The 18,577-nt window shown below is 43.7% G+C and overlaps 1 protein-coding gene across 13 annotated transcripts in view; it reads right to left on the bottom strand.

Annotated features, from left to right (window-relative positions):
* MICAL3 (microtubule associated monooxygenase, calponin and LIM domain containing 3) overlaps window positions 1–18,577 on the bottom strand; it is a 187,220-nt gene that overhangs the window by 90,241 nt on the left and 78,402 nt on the right. For all 13 annotated transcript variants that reach the window (XM_053405213.1, XM_053405214.1, XM_053405212.1 and 10 more), the window contains exons 3-16: window positions 16,540–16,747; window positions 15,482–15,598; window positions 15,120–15,221; window positions 13,447–13,602; window positions 11,005–11,105; window positions 9,518–9,775; window positions 8,104–8,219; window positions 5,748–5,874; window positions 4,515–4,608; window positions 3,965–4,112; window positions 3,084–3,280; window positions 2,343–2,455; window positions 1,951–2,013; window positions 969–1,142 (exon numbers count right to left, since the gene is read on the bottom strand). In XM_053405213.1, the coding sequence (XP_053261188.1) occupies window positions 969–1,142; window positions 1,951–2,013; window positions 2,343–2,455; window positions 3,084–3,280; window positions 3,965–4,112; window positions 4,515–4,608; window positions 5,748–5,874; window positions 8,104–8,219; window positions 9,518–9,775; window positions 11,005–11,105; window positions 13,447–13,602; window positions 15,120–15,221; window positions 15,482–15,598; window positions 16,540–16,747 (1,974 nt within the window). The remainder of the gene's footprint in view (window positions 1–968; window positions 1,143–1,950; window positions 2,014–2,342; window positions 2,456–3,083; window positions 3,281–3,964; window positions 4,113–4,514; window positions 4,609–5,747; window positions 5,875–8,103; window positions 8,220–9,517; window positions 9,776–11,004; window positions 11,106–13,446; window positions 13,603–15,119; window positions 15,222–15,481; window positions 15,599–16,539; window positions 16,748–18,577) is intronic.

Below are 18,577 nucleotides of genomic sequence, written 5' to 3' on the forward strand. Positions count from 1 at the left end.
TAAAAGAACAGGCACTTTGCTAGAGGGCTAAAACATTCTTTTTGAAAGCCTCTTCGCTTTCTTTTACTTTCACACTCAGAAAACGCCATATTAAAGTGACAGAAAAAAGTTTTCCTATGGCCCATTTGGTGTTTTGGATCTTCTCCTGGGATATGCAGGACAGCATGCTTGCCTCAGCGATATGAATTTGGTTTAGTCCATGTGTACTCCCTCGCCCTGAAGACATTCCTATGACAGAATTGCAAGTGAAAACATGATTCCGCTTGCAGTATATTATAAAACGGATTTTCTATGCTCGCAGATTTATTTTATTATTTAACTTTCCCAGCTACGCTCAAGCAGGTTAAAATTACACGGGGTGCCAAGGTGACGAGTGCAGCACTCCAGCTAGGAGGATCTGCTTTCCTAAACAGGAAATCTGGTTATGTATGGAGTGATTCACAGGGCAAACGATGGGGAGCCTTTTCTCATATGTTCAACTGATGGCAACGCACCAAAGATTAGCTCATAGATGACTCACTTGACACACACAACTCATGTAGCTGCATTTCCCAGGATGGGGCATAAAACATGCATATGAACCAATGGGGGTGGCAGAAGCCAACAGTATCGTCACGCAGAAATCTGCATGAATCGAAAGCCTGATTAAACCTCCAGAATTGAAGAACCGTTCTAATCCTTGGGGCAAAGATGGAGCAACATGCAAGCAGCTCTTTGCGTTAGAAAAGCTGCCCTCTATCAAAATAGTACAAAACCCATAAGTGCAAGAACAGTAATTACCAAGGATGGAGTTGCCTCTCTATCCTTAAGATGTTTCACCTATATGACTTATTTGAGAACAAGGAGGTACCCTGGTCAAAGCCAACAAGCCTCCAGATTCTCCCTGCCAGAAAAACGCAAAACATCCTGCTAGCTAAGCCATTTAGCTGAGATGCAAATGACATTCAAGCTGGAAAGCCTCTTCCTACCTGTCTCCGGATGCCTGTGGACTGTGCGGGGGCATTCTCCTCAAATTTGGCCAGCAGCTGTGTTGCCATGGACTTCACTTTATTCTGATTCCCAATGGCGGCATCAATTCTCCTCTCTGTCAGGGCGCTCACCAGAGTGGGCCTCTCTTCTCGGTAGCTTCGGGAAGAGTCCTCCTGGCAAATTGAAATGGATTATACACTAATGGATTCCCTTTCCAGAGCCACTTTCCGCGTATCTCCAATTTTGTGCATCACTCCTAATTTTCAAAAAACATCTTCCTTCTCGCCGGTTTACCCTGCTCACTATATGCCCATCTACCTGCTAAATTGTTCCTGCTATGAGAATGTGTAATGAAATTAAGATAAACAGAAGGAAGGGGCCATAGCTCAGTGATACAGCACAATCTTTGCATGCAGGAGGTCCCCAGGTTCAATCTCCATCTTCGAGCTGAAAGATGGGAAAGACATTTGCCAGAGGTCCCGAGAGTTCCAAAAGTTCAGTAAAGCTAACCGGAACTTGCCCATCTGAGCTAATTGACTCCCTCCCCTGCATGCCATAGTACTAAGAGGAATTCAAAGAGGAAAATCCCATTACTCAAGATCACAAATGCTAATGTACTGTACATCTCTCTATCAGGATGCACTGCATATCTTCATATATTCCTGAAAGCTCACCTCCAAACATATCAAAGCAACATTGCTCAGGTTTAGCTGGAAACATCTTGCAGTAAGCAAAACAGTGACCATAATCAGAGCCTTTTGTATTCAAAACAATTACACCTCTCTGACAGTTTGGGCAGATGATTTGGTTTTACAAACACCTGGAGGGGGGCATGTTTCTGAGCTAAAATAGAGGCGGGGTCACATGACTGAATCCCCTCCCTTGCACACAGAAAATTGAACAGTTGCTTTTGGAAGGAACCTCCTGTGAAGAGGAAGGCAAAACGGAAAACAAAACAAAACAGATTACTCTCTTACTTACATCTTCTGACTGGCTTGTCTTCCTCCTCTTTCCTGCACCATCCAGGTCCTTCTCCTTTTTATCCTGGGCAGAGAAAGGGGAAAAAACACTGAGCCCATATTTTCTCAGCCTATAGTAATGCCTATAATAAATCTACTTTGCATTTTAAGTCAAAGTCATACCTAACCTTCTCATCTAAAATAAGCAGGTGCCTGAATAGCTGATGGCATGTCCTAAGGGTACGCATTATCTCTGTGTAACCAGAATTACAAGTGATTTGGGGAAGGTTCCCATGTTTCCAAGTTAGATGACACCATCAACAAAGCATCTCAAGGTGGATCAGGGTGTCCCTGAACTGGCCATAAACATAAGCACTCTTTCTATAAATTTATTCCCAAAGCAACTGTGGCTACCTTTGGTGTCCGTTTCCGAGAGATGCTCTGCCCCAATTTACTGAAGAAGGAGATTGGAGATTTAGCAGTAGCAATTAATGCAGCTTTTTCTTCTGCATTCAGTTCCAGGTTATCTGTGAGCAGAAACAAATACGATTAGTTGAGACATAGCAAAATCTGAGACTAAACACCCTAAAGAGAGTTCCATTTCTTCTCATATAAGAGCATTAGCATTCTATATCCTTCTTTTTCTCTCTGCCCTCTCACTTTTTCTTTGCCTAAACTTTATGCCGCAAAACACCCAAATCAATATTTTATTCAATCTCTTATCCGTTCTAGAAAAGGACTGACCATTTAAGATATTTTTGCTTAAAGTTGTTCAGAACTCTTTTTAGGAGAGGCATACAACCTTTCCCTATCTGCTTTCTCTGTTCCATCATAAATATTCCCAATAGGAGGAGAAGGCATGTTTCTTCATCTCCACTTCAGGGATAGATTACAACATTGCTGCTGGATCCTTACCTGGAGCTTCAGGAAGCAGCAAACACCCCAAATGCCTTCCTAGGCGTTACAATTTTTAAATATTTGTGGCATTTGTAATACAATTAAAAACGCACAATGAATCAATAAATTAATAACTGTGTGTAGCTGTAGATTGCCCACCACTAATGAGTCAATGGCCCCTGAAAGAAAGAAAAAATCCCCAGCTTGGCATACAGCGTTCAAGAACTATTTCTAGCAGATATATCCTAGTTTTCTTACCACCAGAAGGAAGGGAGTCCTTGAACATTTCGTAGAACTGGGTGAGATACATGACCATGGACAGCTTGTCTGGTTCACCAACTGATGCCATATCTTTGCCAGTCATGATGGGAGAGATCCCAAACTCTTTCTCAGCAACGTCAAATGCCAGCTGGTTATTCTTCTCTACATTGTGTTCATCTAGAGAGTCAAAGTCTCTGGAGGGAAGAAAATGTGTTGCCTAAAGGTTAATTTCTCTATACCCACTAATCATTAAAGGTAAAGGGACCCCTGACCATTACGTCCAGTCGTGGCCGACGGTTTCGGCGCTCATCTCACTTTATTGGCTGAGGGAGCCAGTGTACAGCTTCCGGGTCATGTGGCCAGCATGACTAAGCCGCTTCTGGCAAACCAGAGCAGCACACGGAAACGCCGTTTACCTTCCCGCCGGAGTACCTATTTATCTACTTGCACTTTGACGTGCTTTCGAACGGCTAGGTGGGCAGGAGCAGGGACCGAGAAATGGGAGCTCACCCCGTTGCGGGGATTCGAACTGCCGACCCATTAGGAAACTACAAAATCCTCCCACTAGCAGCCTCCAGATCTTATCTCATTATCCCCTCTCATTTCTATGGAGGACGAGGCTATCAACAGCTACTGGCCATGAGGGCTATGCTTTGCCTCCATAGCTGGAAGCAGTTTCCTTCTGGAGGGGAGTGATCTTTGCTCGTTTCCTGCTTGCAGGCTTCCGCTGTGCATCTGGTTGGCCACTATGACAAGAGAATGCTGACTAGATGGGTCATTGGCCTCATCCACCAATTCTTACTCCTCTCCCGACCCCCACACCATTCAGACCATCTAGCGTCAGGATGCCCTCTTCAACTTAACATTCAGTTTCTTACATGAGGTCAGGGCGATATCGGTGGATAATGGCACACAGCGCTAGGCCGCTCTTCCAAGACATTGTAAGATCTGTTACGTTTACACCGGCATATCCATCCGTCTGCCTCTGACACCAGCCCAGGAGTTTGCTAGAGCGAGCCACCGACTCTAAATACAAACACACAGATATGCAACTGTTGTTCCAGGTGCTCAGCACTGTTGTCCAGAATAAATAGATAAAAAGCGTCCTGATGAAGTAAAAAGGAATATATCCTTCTACCATACACATACACACAACTTCCAATAACATTTTCCATTATCATGCCTGTACACAAAAGTTGAATAATACAGCTTGTGTTTATCAAAGACTGCGAGTTGTCAAAGGGACTTTGAAGTCACTAAGGGACACTGAACGTGGCTTTTAAGAAAATATCCAGGCAATACTCTTCTAAAATGTATCATCTGAGAACCTGACTTCTGATTGCCACTGACATAGACTGTGGTTTTGAAACTCATGAGAGGGGAGAGAAGAAAGTGCTACAAAAGGAACGGGGAAGACTGGGAGCTTACCATTCCGCGACAACTTTGGTGTCCTGGAGTTCACCAAATTCTCTATTTCCAGGTGAATGTCTTTCAAGTCTCCTGTATCATACAAATGACGTACCTGCACCAGTTCAAAAAGATTTGATTATTATCTCAAGCTTCAAAGAAGAATGCAAAAAAGTTAAGCATTCCTTGAATGACCCAGGTGCGAGTGAACTATGTAAGTATCTGCAGAATAGTCACTCTCATGACAGCAGGGATGAGCACCCTGTAGCCTTCCAAATGCTGGAGTCAAACTTCAGCCCCAGCTTCAACACCCTAATTTTAAAATATACCCAACAAAATGCAGAAATCAACATCCTTTAAGATAGAGAGAGAGAGAGAACGAAAGAAATCAACATCCCTGATGGGATTCAAAGGCTGTATAACTTCTATTTCATGGCAAGCTTCTGTCTTGTAGCCATTAGAGAAGCGGACACGGAGCAATGCTTTCAAACTACAAGAAAGAAGATTCCACCTAAACATTAGGAAGAACTTCCTGACAGTAAGAGCTGTTCGACAGTGGAATTTGCTGCCAAGGAGTGTGGTGGAGTCTCCTTCTTTGGAGGTCTTTAAGCAGAGGCTTGACAACCATATGTCAGGAGTGCTCTGATGGTGTTTCTTGCTTGGCAGGGGGTTGGACTCGATGGCCCTTGTGGTCTCTTCCAACTCTATGATTCTATTCTATGATTCATTACTTTCATGTTGTATATTGATTTTGTTTTATACTGGCTTTGTATTTTGTTCTTCTCCGCAATCCAAAAAAGCAATAAATAAATAAATATAAATATGTAAAATAAATGAATACTAAGTTACAAAGTTAGGGTAACTTTGGACAATGGATTTCTGCCTGCTCCACTCGTCCTGTCTGTTGATTAATGATATACAGATGGATAGACAGATAAAATCTACTTGTTTCACTATCCTCAAAGACTTAAAGCCATCTCCTTTTCAACTTAGCAATTTAAAAAAATGAGATGCAATTCTACACAGAGAGATTGGAGTCCCATGCCCTACCATCGCATATTTCAGATCAGACACCCGCTCCCACCTTTCACCCATTCCAAACCATGAGCAGCCTGCTCTTCCCAACAATTCCTCTTACATCTGACTCAAGGTACAGTACACAGACAAGAAGAGATAAAGACAGCCACATCAAGGAGACACGGGACTCAAAGTGCATTTAAGCACACTGGAAGAGCCCAGGATTAAAGCAATTACCTGGGCTGGTCGCAGGAAGTTGACATTGATGTTTGGATACCGTGTGACAGGGTCAATGCAGTACTGGCTAAAGTTTTTGCTCACATTCTCAGGGGTGGTCTGAGGCAATAATCTATAGATGCTCTCCCTAGGAGAAAGAAGACAATGGCATTAGTACCGGTGACGTAAAAGAGTGCCTTCAATGACATAAAACGTTGCCCAGTCAACGCCTTTTCCAGCAGTCATCACTGAACAAAATTATTTCACCCCACTTAGCAATTGTTTCTCTTTGCCATCTATGGCAAACAGTTATCATTTGTTGCTGCTTAGGACAATACCTAACTGTCCCATGCACATGTGAAAAGCTAAAAGTGTGGCGCTCTGTTCATTTTAACTGATTTGTAAATGTGATGTCCTTTCTGTAAATATTTCAAGGCACTCTGTCATTTAACTGATTATATTTAGGTTTCAAGCAATCCCTTATGACACGGTTGGCCTGAGCCCAGAAACTCAAGACTCACTTTTTCCATTCAATTAAAAGAACCAGAAATATTTACCTCGTTTTAAGTAGGATAGTACAAAAGCAGCCGGGGTTTCTGATTCACCTAATCTGTGTTTGCCTGACCACAAGTATGTGGAAAGCCTTCGACAGATGCACCTATTCGCTGGAGCCTTGCCATGCAGTAACAAACAAAACAAAGCAAACCCAGCTACCTGATGAACTTCACCCTGCCATGCAATATTTGGGGCCTGTGCAATGCCTGAGCATTTTTGGAATGCTAGGAGGAGCCGACTGATGAGTAATGGCAGCATTCAAAGGCAGTTGGAAAAAATCAGTTAGGAGAGTGAGTTGAGAGAATTAAGAGTGAGGGTGAGCAGTGAGGGGGGACAGTTTATGAGAAGGTTAGACAGAGAATAAAGGAATTAGCGATTAGCACGATAACATCTGTTTAATTTGTTACAATTTCACTTGTCTCTCTCGTGTGTGTATGAAGTAAACTTCTACCACAACCTTTGCCTGTGCCAGGGCATGACACCAGAGGTTAACAATGCTGTTATGCAACGGCATAAGGAATGAAATGTGACTCAGAAAAGAACAATTTTGAACTCAGAAGAACAATTTTCATCTTAATTACATTGCTGCTTGGCTTCAAAGCCTTTTAAGGTAGGTAGGCCCAGAAGTGCTCATTTGTCAACTGATCTGTCCTTAGAATACTGGAAGAAGCTGGCAAAAGATGAGTCTGGACCTCAATCTTATATTTACTAATTACACTTGAATTAGTGTTCTCCTCCCTAGTTCTTCCCACTATCCCCACATGAAAGGTTGCATCTCATTAAGGAGAACCTTCCTGCAAGTTGCTTGGATAAATTTTTACAATGTCCCTGGTTCATGGCTCCTCATGCTTATTCACTCAGGAAATGAGGACTAGTGATTAGAGCACCAATATCAGACGTGGGATGAAATCCCTATATTCTCCAAGACTGCAATTCTAAACACACTTAACCCCAGAGCAAGTGTCAAGGTACTCACCGGGGCTTATTTCTGAGCAGACACGCACAGGACTGCAGTGAGAGTCCAACTGGACAGGTGTCTCTCTCTCTCTCCATCTAATCTCTCTTGTAAAACCATTGCAAGTGTACATAATCCCACTTAAAAAACCCTGTGTTGCTTGCAGGAAGACAATGGTATGAAAACTGCTCCACATGACCATTAAACCTGATTCTGCACACAAAGAAAAACTTCCTAATGTGTCTGGGTGGAATTACACAAATTCAGCAGATAAACACACAAAGAAAAGCACAGCAAAAAAGAGTGGGGAAACTGAAATGCAATCGGACAAAAAAGGTGCAGAATTAAGGTTGGTTCGTGCTTGCATAAAAATCACATGATTTCTGCAGGTATATTAAGGAGCCACAGACACTTCTATATTATGGCCCAGTTTGCATGTCACATTAAACCCTAGTTTAAAACGAACTGTGGTTTAATGTGAACAAGCAGCATGCTAGTTTGCAATACTCAGAAGTTCCCTGAATGCTTCCCCTCTATTAACTCCTGCTACTGCTGCACAGGTGAAGCAAACCAGCGTCCAGCTTGCCATGTCATCCGAATGAGGGCTCAAAGTTTGCTTGTTGCAAACAAGCCATGAGTCGTAAACCAAGAACTAAACTTGACTACTGCTTGTGGCCTGTTTTGGGGAAAACAAGCCCGTGTTTGGGATACACAACAAGCCACACTCTGGCTTATTTCATTTGCAGTACAGTAGCCTGCAGGGAATTACAGTTTAAGGTGACATGTGAACCAGGCCACTCTCTCATCTGGAGAGAATTCATGTTTGTTCTCTACCCACCACCACCAAACACACAGAAATTTCTTTACCTCTCTGCCAGAACCTCCAAAGGACTTGTTCCCAGAGACCAGCTTCGTACCATCCAGGCAGAATCCATGGCGGCAAGGAAGCCCCTGGCAATTCCAGTTCCCATTGGCCAGAATGGCTAGAAGCAACCACCAAGAAGCAATGGGGGAGGGGGGAGGAAGAAGATGAGAATAAGTTCCCTAAGAAAGCTGGAGAAGCCGACATATTGCAATGTTGCCTTAAGACCCGGACTCCCTCCAAGCCTCTGTAGGAGCAACATGTAATAATTCCAATGCACCCTTATCCCCTGAGCTGCCACAGTAGCTTTCCAAAGCCAGATATGCCATTTAAGTCAATTACAGACTGCTAATTGTTGTTTGCTACCCAATTACAGGCTCTATAAACCACGCTTCTTTTTAAGTCATAGCAGAGCACTTCCAGCAGTTTCTCATCTGGTCTCTTTTGCATGTTGCGTTTTTCAAGTCACAAGGACACTCCTGCAAGTCACACCCACGTCTGGATGTGCATATATATGTAAGACCTACAACAACACTCCACTACTTCCATGTGAAGCCAGAGGCACGAGAGCTGCAAAAGAAGCAACACTAGCATGCATCAAAACGTTCTGAACTGTGAGAAGGCTCACCTCCTTTCATCATGCAAGTTATTTTTAAAATTTATTCAGTATATGTTTGTTTAATTGATGTGGATTCTGGAGAAAAAGCAGTGTGTTGATAGAGAGCAATTAATAGTCCACCTCTATTCAAATGAACTAGATAGTGATGAAAGCTGCTTTTTGATTGTCCTCCACACATTTACAGAAAAAAAGTGATTATTCTTTATGCACAGTCCCCTGCCCCACAAGATCACTGGGTGGTATTCAACACGAGTCCTACAGAGTAGACCCACCAAAGTTAAGGGACATGTCTAAGTTAGCATCATTAATTTCAATGGGTCTGCTCTGAGTTGGATTTTCTCCAGTGGTGTCACACAGCTGATGGTGATGCCTCCCTCCGTCAGTGGATAGGAGGCGAGCAACTTTCTGTGATTTCCCCTCCTGCCTACAGCCTCTGCATCCCGAAGTGGAGGGCTCCCAAACTCTCTGAAGCAGATACAGAGCATCAGCTAAGCAACAGTGTTTGAAATAACCCATTGTTTTCAAATTCCGTTTTTCTCCACCTATTTATTTTTTCCTCCAGATTATTTTTTCTGCTCTGTTCAATGGTAATCCCCTCAACAAACACGGAAACAACTACATATTTGATTGTGAGGTCTTGAGGGCAAGGACTTCTCTTTCTGTTGCAAAGTGCTGTGCACATCAGTGATATTACATTAATAATACAAAACGTTGTTGACCGCCCTGAACATCTGTGATGGGAAAGTAAATAAAAACAAAGCCATTTGAAACAAGAAACAACCCATGTAAAAGAAACAAACCTCTAATAGACTGTCCCCAACCAATGCCACTAGCAACTGGTGGCCATTTACTTCTCGAACCATGGCTGCGTTCTCTGAGGCATACATGCATGTGAAGTCAAACATGGCCACATCGGGCTGCCCATAGTGGTTGATAGCGAAGTCCAGCGATGGCAGTTGCTGATTGGTTGAGAAGTCAGCTGCTTCCCTGGCGTAATTGAGCAAGGCTTCCTGATCCACATTCTCCCGTGAAAGAAGGAGCTCTGTATCTGCATAGTCCTGCAAGACCATAAAAGAGAGAGAAAGGATCAGGGATTGTGCAATGCTCTGAGGGCATATAAGGCAACCCTAGCACTGAAACCAAACAGGCCTGGCATTGCCAGCTAGCTGCCTAGACAGCAAGCCCCCTAGGAACCACTTCTAAGTTGTTCTAACTTCCTCAGCAGGAGAGCCAAGCATAACAATCAGACTTTGTTGAAAAATTGTGCAGGTGGACAAGTTTTCAGCGCAGTGTGCCAATATTCAAGGTGAACTTTGGTACATCGGTGAAATGGCGAACTTTTCCATTGCAGATGTCCTGGGCCTCTGCCATCAGCCAGGAGAATAAAGATCACAGGGAAGATGCTCCCCTGGCCTCCTAGGAAGAACATCATGGCAAGGCGGAGATGAACCTGGCCACTTCTGTTGACCAAGGAGCAGAAGGGAACTTGCTCTACCCGTCCCTGCCAAAAATAACACTTGTAAGAGCTTCATAACTCAACAAGTAGTAGATCCCAAGTTCGTATCCCCCCCCTTCCCCCACAATATTGTGTTATGTGCTTTAGACTGTAAGCCTGAGAACTGGGACCATCTTATTGATTGCTGTAAGCCACTCTGGGAAGCTGAAAATCAGGATAAAAAATACTTTAAATAAAATAACGGGAAGGAATACTTATTTTCAGCTCCATAGCATCTTATTCACACAACAATATGTACTAAGACAACTGCTCAATCTAAATTCTGGTGGTTTAAAAACAACCCTTTGCTGCCACACTTTATATCAAATAGCATAGATGTATTTTTCGTGGATAGATGTTTATGCACAAAACAGCAGCTCCCAGCAGCTCATTTACTGAGTCAGTTCAGTTACAGTGGTGAAACAAATATGTCAGAACACAAGAGCAAACTCTGCCACTACTGAGAATTAAAGATACCAATCATGCTTGTCTTTCAAGATTACTCAAGGTCATATTTATAAAAGGTGCAATTAGCTCTTGGAATTTTGGTGACTGCTTCTGGGGGCACTTGGACCACTGCATTATTTGTCAGTTTCCCATTTAATAATCTAATGGCCTCTTTGCTTTAAATTGACGCTATCAATAATCTGAGTCAAACCCTGTCCTCGAAGATTGATGTGACAACCAACAGCAAGTCAGCAGAATTGTTAGCAAACTTTAAAGTGCTTGAATGATGGTGCTGCACTCCACACAGTGTACAAAGGTTTCAAAGAGACTTAACAGCACACTCACATGCAATATCACTCCTTTTTCCAGTAAGCTCTGCTTTTTGGCAGTCATAACAAAGTAGTGGGTGTCATCTTTGTAGTAGACAATGTTCTCCAGATCAATGCCTAAGTTGGAAGAAAAACAGACACAGAATCAAGCAGTGGAGGGGTAAATACAAGAGCATGTGGCAGAATACAGAATGTATTGCAAGGGGCCCTCCCGGTGATCTCAACTTATATGTCCTTGTAAGATGGTCTAAGGAAGACACCTATAGGGAAAAACCAGTCCCAGACTACAAGATACTCCCCATGCTACAACAAGGTGCCCAATAAGAAAAAGAAACAAGCTTCTTCCTGGAGCTGGTGCCAAAACTGGGGTATAATTGGGGTATAAGAACAGCACAATGCCTGGAAAAGGGAAGGGGAGTGATGCCATTACACAGATCTAGTTGATATGGAAACTCTAAAGGCCCAAGATGCAAACTTCTGCCAAGCAGACTGCAAGGCATATGATGCTTTTGATCCAAACAGACAGGGCTTTTTTTCTAGAAAAATAGGTGCAGGTACTGACCATGAAGTTGTTACAGTAAGTGCCACACTTATTAACAACAACAACAACAACAGTGGTGCCAGTGCTGCGTATGCTTGAGTACCCCTTAAACCCCCACTGCAAACAGATGTAGCCCATAACTTGCAAGTTGTTAAGTGAAGAAGTAGTCCTGGGTGAATGGCCTTTCCAGAAGCCTTGGCAACAAGGAACTAAACAGTGAAAACCGTCCCACAAGACAACACGAAGCAGAGACCCACTTTACATGTACATACAGCACTGTGGGGGTGGCTGCAGTTGTCACAGCTGTTTCCATACTAAAAAATTAATAAATAGTCCAGTCGCACCTTAGAGACCAACTACTGTATTTTTCGCTCTATAACACGCACCTGACCATAGCACACACATAGTTTTTAGAGGAGGAAAACAAGAAAAAAATATTCTAAACAAAACAGTATGTATGATTTTTGTGGTCCACGCTGTGGCCACAGACATGTGATCTGACGGTGAGTTTGGGGTAGCCCAATGCAAAAATCCTGAGGATCCATGTGGATCCGTGCTTTGTAACCACGTTTTAAGTGGGGAGGGAAGGAAAAGCACTCAAGGGACAAGGAACACGCATGGGGTAGGTGGAGAAGGATGCTGTTAATAATGCAGAAGAGGGGTATAAGAGGAGAAGGCTCCTCTCTGCTCCCGCTTTGTTCCTTTAAAGGCTCTGCTTCTCTCCCTCCTCCCCGTCTCGCTGAAAAACTTTGCTGCTATTAAGCCAGCTGAGTGGGGAGGAGAGAGGTACAGAGAGCCTGCTTGCGAAAAACTTTGCTGCTATTTAGCTAGCGGTTCTCTCCCTCCTCCCCGGCTCACTGAAAAAAACAGCTCCGGACTCGTGTAAGCGGCTCCTCTCCTCTCCCGCTTTGCTCCTTTAAAGCAAGCAGGCTCTCTGTCCCTCTCTCCTCCCCACTCAGCGGCTCTTCTCCCGCTTTGCTGTTTCAAAGCAAGCCACGGAGGAGGGAAGGAAGGGGAACCATGGAACCTTTGCTCACGACTGCAGCAGATCCCCCCGCCATCCGTAGGCATTCGCTCCATAACACGCACAGACATTTCCCCTTACTTTCTAGGAGGAAAAAAGTGAGTGTTATGGTGCAAAAAATATGGTAAGTTTGTTCTGGGTAAGCTTTCGTGTGCATGCACACTTCTTCAGATACACTGAAATAGAAGTCACCAGACCCTTATATAGTGGGAGGGTGGGGTGGGGTTTTTCTCAGAAGGGTAGTAAGAGATTGGTGATTGGCTCAATGGGTATGGTAAACCTGTTGATAACTGTTAACGACTGTAATTAGTCCTTCAGGAAAAAGCAAGGGACAGTATGCAGATGACCAAAAATAGCTTTAGCATGTGTAATGAGACAAGAATCCAATATCTCTATTCAGACCAGGTCTTTCCATAGTTTTCAGTTTAGTAATAAGTTGTAATAATTTGTAATTGAGCAAGTTCCCATACTGGGAGAGAACACCTGAAGTGTTCCATCAAGTGGGTTGCTACGATGCTAGTTAGGAAACATGCAGGTAACATAGCTCCTAAGTGGCTGCACATCACCGCTGTAGTTACTTAAGCATTATGGCCCCACATAGAGTGTATCAAAATCGAAACGAGATTGTCATGAGAATCAAGCATAATGAAAACATACCATAGGAATCCACTGTTGTTTCACCCTTTAACAGGCAGAGAACATAAGCCAAGACTCAGAAACCACACTATCTGCTCTATAAACTGGGCAACTGAAACAATCCCACGTGTTCCTTGTGGCACCACGAATGGCGAGCAGCCATCCTCCAAGTAGTACAAAGAAATCGTGAAAAGTGAAGAGATCAAATATGCATATTGAAAATGCCCCTTTTTCGTCTTTGGACTACTTCTACAAACCTGTAGCTTCTCGTAGATCCTGGAAGAATTTCTGGTTGAATATAAAGGCCACACCACTTATCTCTTCAACTTTGGCTTCCGCTGTTGTATTGCGGTTGATGAAGTTTGCCGTAATGGCAATTGCCAGCTTGCCACGGAATTCTTTTCGTCGAAACCCTATAAGGGACAACAAAAAAAGGCATGCGGTTCAAAGGTCTCACTGCGACAACAAAAGTGCCAATTAAATAGGCTCAGGAGTGTCTTGATAATGGAAGTGTTGACAATGGAAGCAGCAGCCGCATGGAGTAGTAGAAAAAACTGGATTAAAACAAGAGACCTGGACTTTTACTCAGCTGCCCAAAGACTGAGTTGTTTCATTCACCAGAGTCAGCACCTACAGTAGTCTATCTAACGTATTTCTTATAATTAGGGGCAGATACATTCGTTTCACTAAGCGTGCAATAAAACTTGTATATGGGCCTTTCACAGTCCATTCTGGGTATAGAACCATAAAAATGTATAGTTGGAAGGGAGGCCTGAGGGTGATCTAGTCCAGCCCCCTGCAATGTAGGAATCTCAACTAAAGCACCTACTAACTATGTAATGTATGTCCTCAAAGTTGCTTCCTATGTTACTTTCCCCCACTATAGTTGCAGAAAATGTACCAAGTAGTAACTTAGTACAGTGGGAATACCGTGAACAAGCAAGGGGATCCTCTGCCTGCATGAGGAGGAGGATGGTTCCACTCCCTGTCTTCCCTCTATCTCTGACTGGGTGCAACCGTGAAATAAAACTCTTTTCCCGTGGCGTAATACAATGTATGATACACCTTGTTGCATGGCCAGTGTGATTAAGAGGTAACTTGATCAAAGTAGCCAAGCTGTGCTTCTGCTGCAACAGACAAAAATCACAGAGGCATCTTACAGATTAACAAATTTACGGTGGCAGGAGCATTGGTTGGCAGGAGCTTCCTTAGGTCAAATCCCCCCCCCCAAAAAAAAATCTTGTCCGGGGAGTGAAAGTGTATTTTTCAGCAGTTTGACTGGTTAGGAGCTGCTGAGTATGAAAATGCTCCACCAGAGCATAAACAAGGCAAGCCGGATGATCCAGGTCTAGCAACTTAGCACACATGAACACACAACACTTCCTTATACTGAATCAAACCAGTAGTCCATGTAGCCAGTGCCATCTACGCGGACTGAAAACAGCTCTCAAGAGATGTCAAGAGGAGAGATATTTTCCAGTCCTGGAATCTGGCATCTTCTGTATAGGGCCGGCCCTCTCATTAGACAGGATGAGGCAGCCACCTAAGGCAGATGATTTTGGGGTGACATGAAAGGGCAGCAAATTGTTCATCACTTAATGTGTCATTATTGTAGTATATTTAGAACTGCTTGTGGGACTGCCTGCCTCAGGTGGCCAAGCAACTGGACTACTCTTGGGTATTATGCACCTGGTATTAGCGAGGGGCAGCATTAGCTGCTCTGCCTCAGGCAGCAAAAGGTTTTGGACCAGCTCTGCTTCTGCATAAAAAGTGCACGTTCCATCACTCAACCATGGTCCCCACATCCAACATAATTTATTTCAATAATGTGTCCCCCTGGAAGACTTGCAAGACAGTGGTTGGGGGTGCATAGCTGAGCAGAAACTAGAGGTGCTGACTCCACGCTGCTATAAACACCAGTAACAACTACCTTCCAATGTGTTCCTCCTTCCATCTCCTCCAATGATCACATCAAACTCGTATTCCGACACAGGATGCGTTTTCGGGTGAACTTGTGCACGCCAACCTATTCCTATGAATAAATTCTGCATGTTAATAACATTTTAGCACAACGATACCAGATAACATTTCACCGAGCCTAGCAAAACTGGTGTGGAAAGTTAATTGCGCCTTAACTTGCCTCCCCCGGGGGTTTCCCCATTACTTGCATTACTGAAGCAGCCCGTGACACTATGACAATGCAAGAACCAGCTCTCAGACGCCACCAGCAGAACAATACACGCCTTCATCTTTACTCTTCCAGATCCTGCCGCTCATCCCAACTCTACTTACTCTCATTCTCCTGGTCCTCAGGAGGATACAGCAGCCCCTGGAATTCCACATTGACATGGATCTCTACACCCAGGATTAAGGAGACTTTCAAGAGTATCAGCTGGAGCTGACGAATACCTGCAAGACAGAGGGACAGACAATGAAAGTGACAAGAAGTGCTTAACACGAAACCTGCTGATTGGCACTAACGCATTACCAAGGCCTGCCACTAATGTTACCATCAATCCCCTCAAAAGAGCTTTGTAACCTAAAAATATAATCCAATAGTCAATGAAGTGACTGAAAGCAACCCTAGATCCCTCCCGGATGACTATCAGCAGCGGAACTCTAAAGATTAAAGTGTCTGGATAGTGATCAAATGAGACTGTAAAAAAGAAAGTGGATAAGAAATCAGACAGGAAGAACTATTATTTTGCTATGGTGAACTTCTTTGCTGAATGTACTCAATCTAGTATTATCTGCTTTTTTACCAGGGAGACTCATTAAAACATTTCTTCTCTCATGTGGCAATAGTACCTCTCCCCACAGGGAGCAATTGAAAAAAACAACTCACCTTGTGGCAATTTATACAGCCATGCAAGTAACTACCCACCTGTTTGCTAGAGACTCGTGATTATTATCTGTCAACAAAGACAGGCTGCTGCTCTTAATGAACTTACATGTGTTATCTGTGTACAGCTACATACATTAGTTGCTGCTGTATCAATACATTAAAAAATTCAAGGACAGAAATCCTATGCAGATTTTCTTGGAAGTATGCCTGAATTAACTCAGTGGAATTTCTGAGAATACAAGTGCATGAAAGGATCTAAAGGGCTATAGAAGGAGAACTCACTATCTGGCAGGAGACATGTTGCTCCCTCACCTCTAGCCCCCTTCCTTCCTCCACCCCAAACCTAAATATGAGAAAGCTAATAAATATTATTGTGGCGGACAAGTAATTTTCTATGTCAAAATTATCTGGATCGCAGCCATCTCAGACACACACACACCACCCTCCTCAGCCCCATCTAAGGATATATATATAATTTGTGATAACCAAGAATGGTACCACTTACTGATATGGTCGATGGCTCCTGCACAGAATTTGCCATAGAATTTTTTGGCGCCAAGGCCCCGCAAGTCATGTATGGTAAATGGCCACAGATGCAGAACATTGTTGCGGGAGAAGGCATCACGCTTTTCTATCACCACCACCTTTGCTCCTAGAAAGGATAGGTCAATGGCTGTTCGAAGGCCGCAGGGTCCAGCCCCAATGATGAGACACTGCAAGAGAGGCAACAGTTTTACATGTCGTTGTATAAAGATGATTTCAAAATTCAAACTTCCAAGTCTGGACGGGGGTGGGGTGGGGAGGTTTATATGGCCTTTGTTCACTGAAATGCAACAAAAACCAGGAAGACATTGAAAGATACTCAAGTGCACTTTCTACACTTCTGGCTATAGGACGATCACCACAATTTCAGTGGAAATACACAGGAGTGACACAAAGCCAGCCTTCCTCATCAGGAATCACTTCAGATTTGTGTCAGGCAACGTCAAGTTTTCAGTCTTTTCCTAATATGAAATGGTTCCGCAGAACCAAATCAGGTTACCTGCATGGTGGTATGCCTTAGAAAATACACACAAACCAGCTTACAGTTTTCCAAAGCAGCTTTTGTCTACACAGGATTCAGCAAAAGCAGTGCTTGGATTCCCTACGCATAATAGTTCCTCCACTTCAGCATTTGACTCCACTATCATAATATTTGGACAGGGGCATGACTCAGGGGTGGAGCATGCACTCTGCGTGCAGAAGGCCACAAATTCAACCCCTGCCACCTCCAATTAAAACTATCTCATGTTCTGAGTAAGACCTCTACCAAAGTTCTGCTCAAATCTCAGAATAAGTTCACTTTCTAATTCCCCTCCATTCCCAAATCAGATTTATTAAAATGCCATTACATGTACACCCCACTTTTCCTCTAGGTGCTGAAGCTGGTGTGTACACAGTCCCTTCACTTTATCCTCAAAACAACCCTGCAAAGTAGGGGAAGCGCACTTTGTGAGCTTAATGGCTGAGTGGGGATTTGAAACTGGATTTCCCAGTTGCAGACAAACACCAAGCCAGGCATCCCCAACCTGCAGCCCTCCAGATGTTTTGGCCTACAACTCCCATGATCCCTAGCTAACAGGACCAGTGGTCAGGGATGATGGGAATTGTAGTCCAAAACATCTGGAGGGCTGAAGGTTGGGGATGCCTGCACTAAGCTGCTGCTATAGTTCCTGACACCATCAAGAAGCCACAGTAACTTCCATGAACGGCCACTCTGGAATCCATGCCCACATTCTGAGCTGTGTTTGGGAGGGGAAGATAGTCATGTCGCTGCACCTGCAGAGATTCTATGCCAACTTCATTCCCTACTGTGCTAGTTTCTATTTACAGCAAATTTTCATAAAGCGAAGTATTAAGAAATGTGATCTGTGCATGCAACCTGAAATGGTACAACTGCCTCAAAGGTCTACCTCCTCTTTCAGTTGCATTTGCAGACTAAGTGGGTTGCCCACTGTAAGTCCCTCTGTCCTCACCTAGCTCACAGTGTTGCAAGAATGATACGAAACAAAACCAACAAACCAACAAAACCAGAACACCCACATGTTCATCCCCAAGACCTTTGGAGGAAGAGCAGAATACAAATGAATATTCACACAAGTAACAACTGAGTGCTGGTGACTGTTGGAATCCTGTCACTGGCATAGCAAATGGGGAAATCACTCAGAAGCTGCAATGGGAATTCTTGCCTACTCCAAGAATTATATTAGGAAGCGATATCGCTAAGCCACCAAACAGCCAGGACAGAAAAGATAAGGTCAAAGCCAGGGTAACAAAGATGAAGCACAGGCAGTGTTAACAAGAGATGGAGGCTGCAAAGCACACTGTGAACAGTGTTGATCTTTGGGAACATGCCGTTTCTGCAGATGAAACAGCCCAACTAAACACAGCTGCCAGCAGCTTCCCAGCCTTACATCATACTGCTAAATACAAGTTTTAAGTAGATTATTTATTGGTGGTATCTGTTTGTTTTGAAAAACCACCAAGGGTTAGCAGGCGATTTT

This window comes from Podarcis raffonei, chromosome 10 (genome assembly GCF_027172205.1).
Source record: "Podarcis raffonei isolate rPodRaf1 chromosome 10, rPodRaf1.pri, whole genome shotgun sequence".
NCBI classification, from domain to species: Eukaryota; Metazoa; Chordata; class Lepidosauria; order Squamata; family Lacertidae; genus Podarcis; species Podarcis raffonei.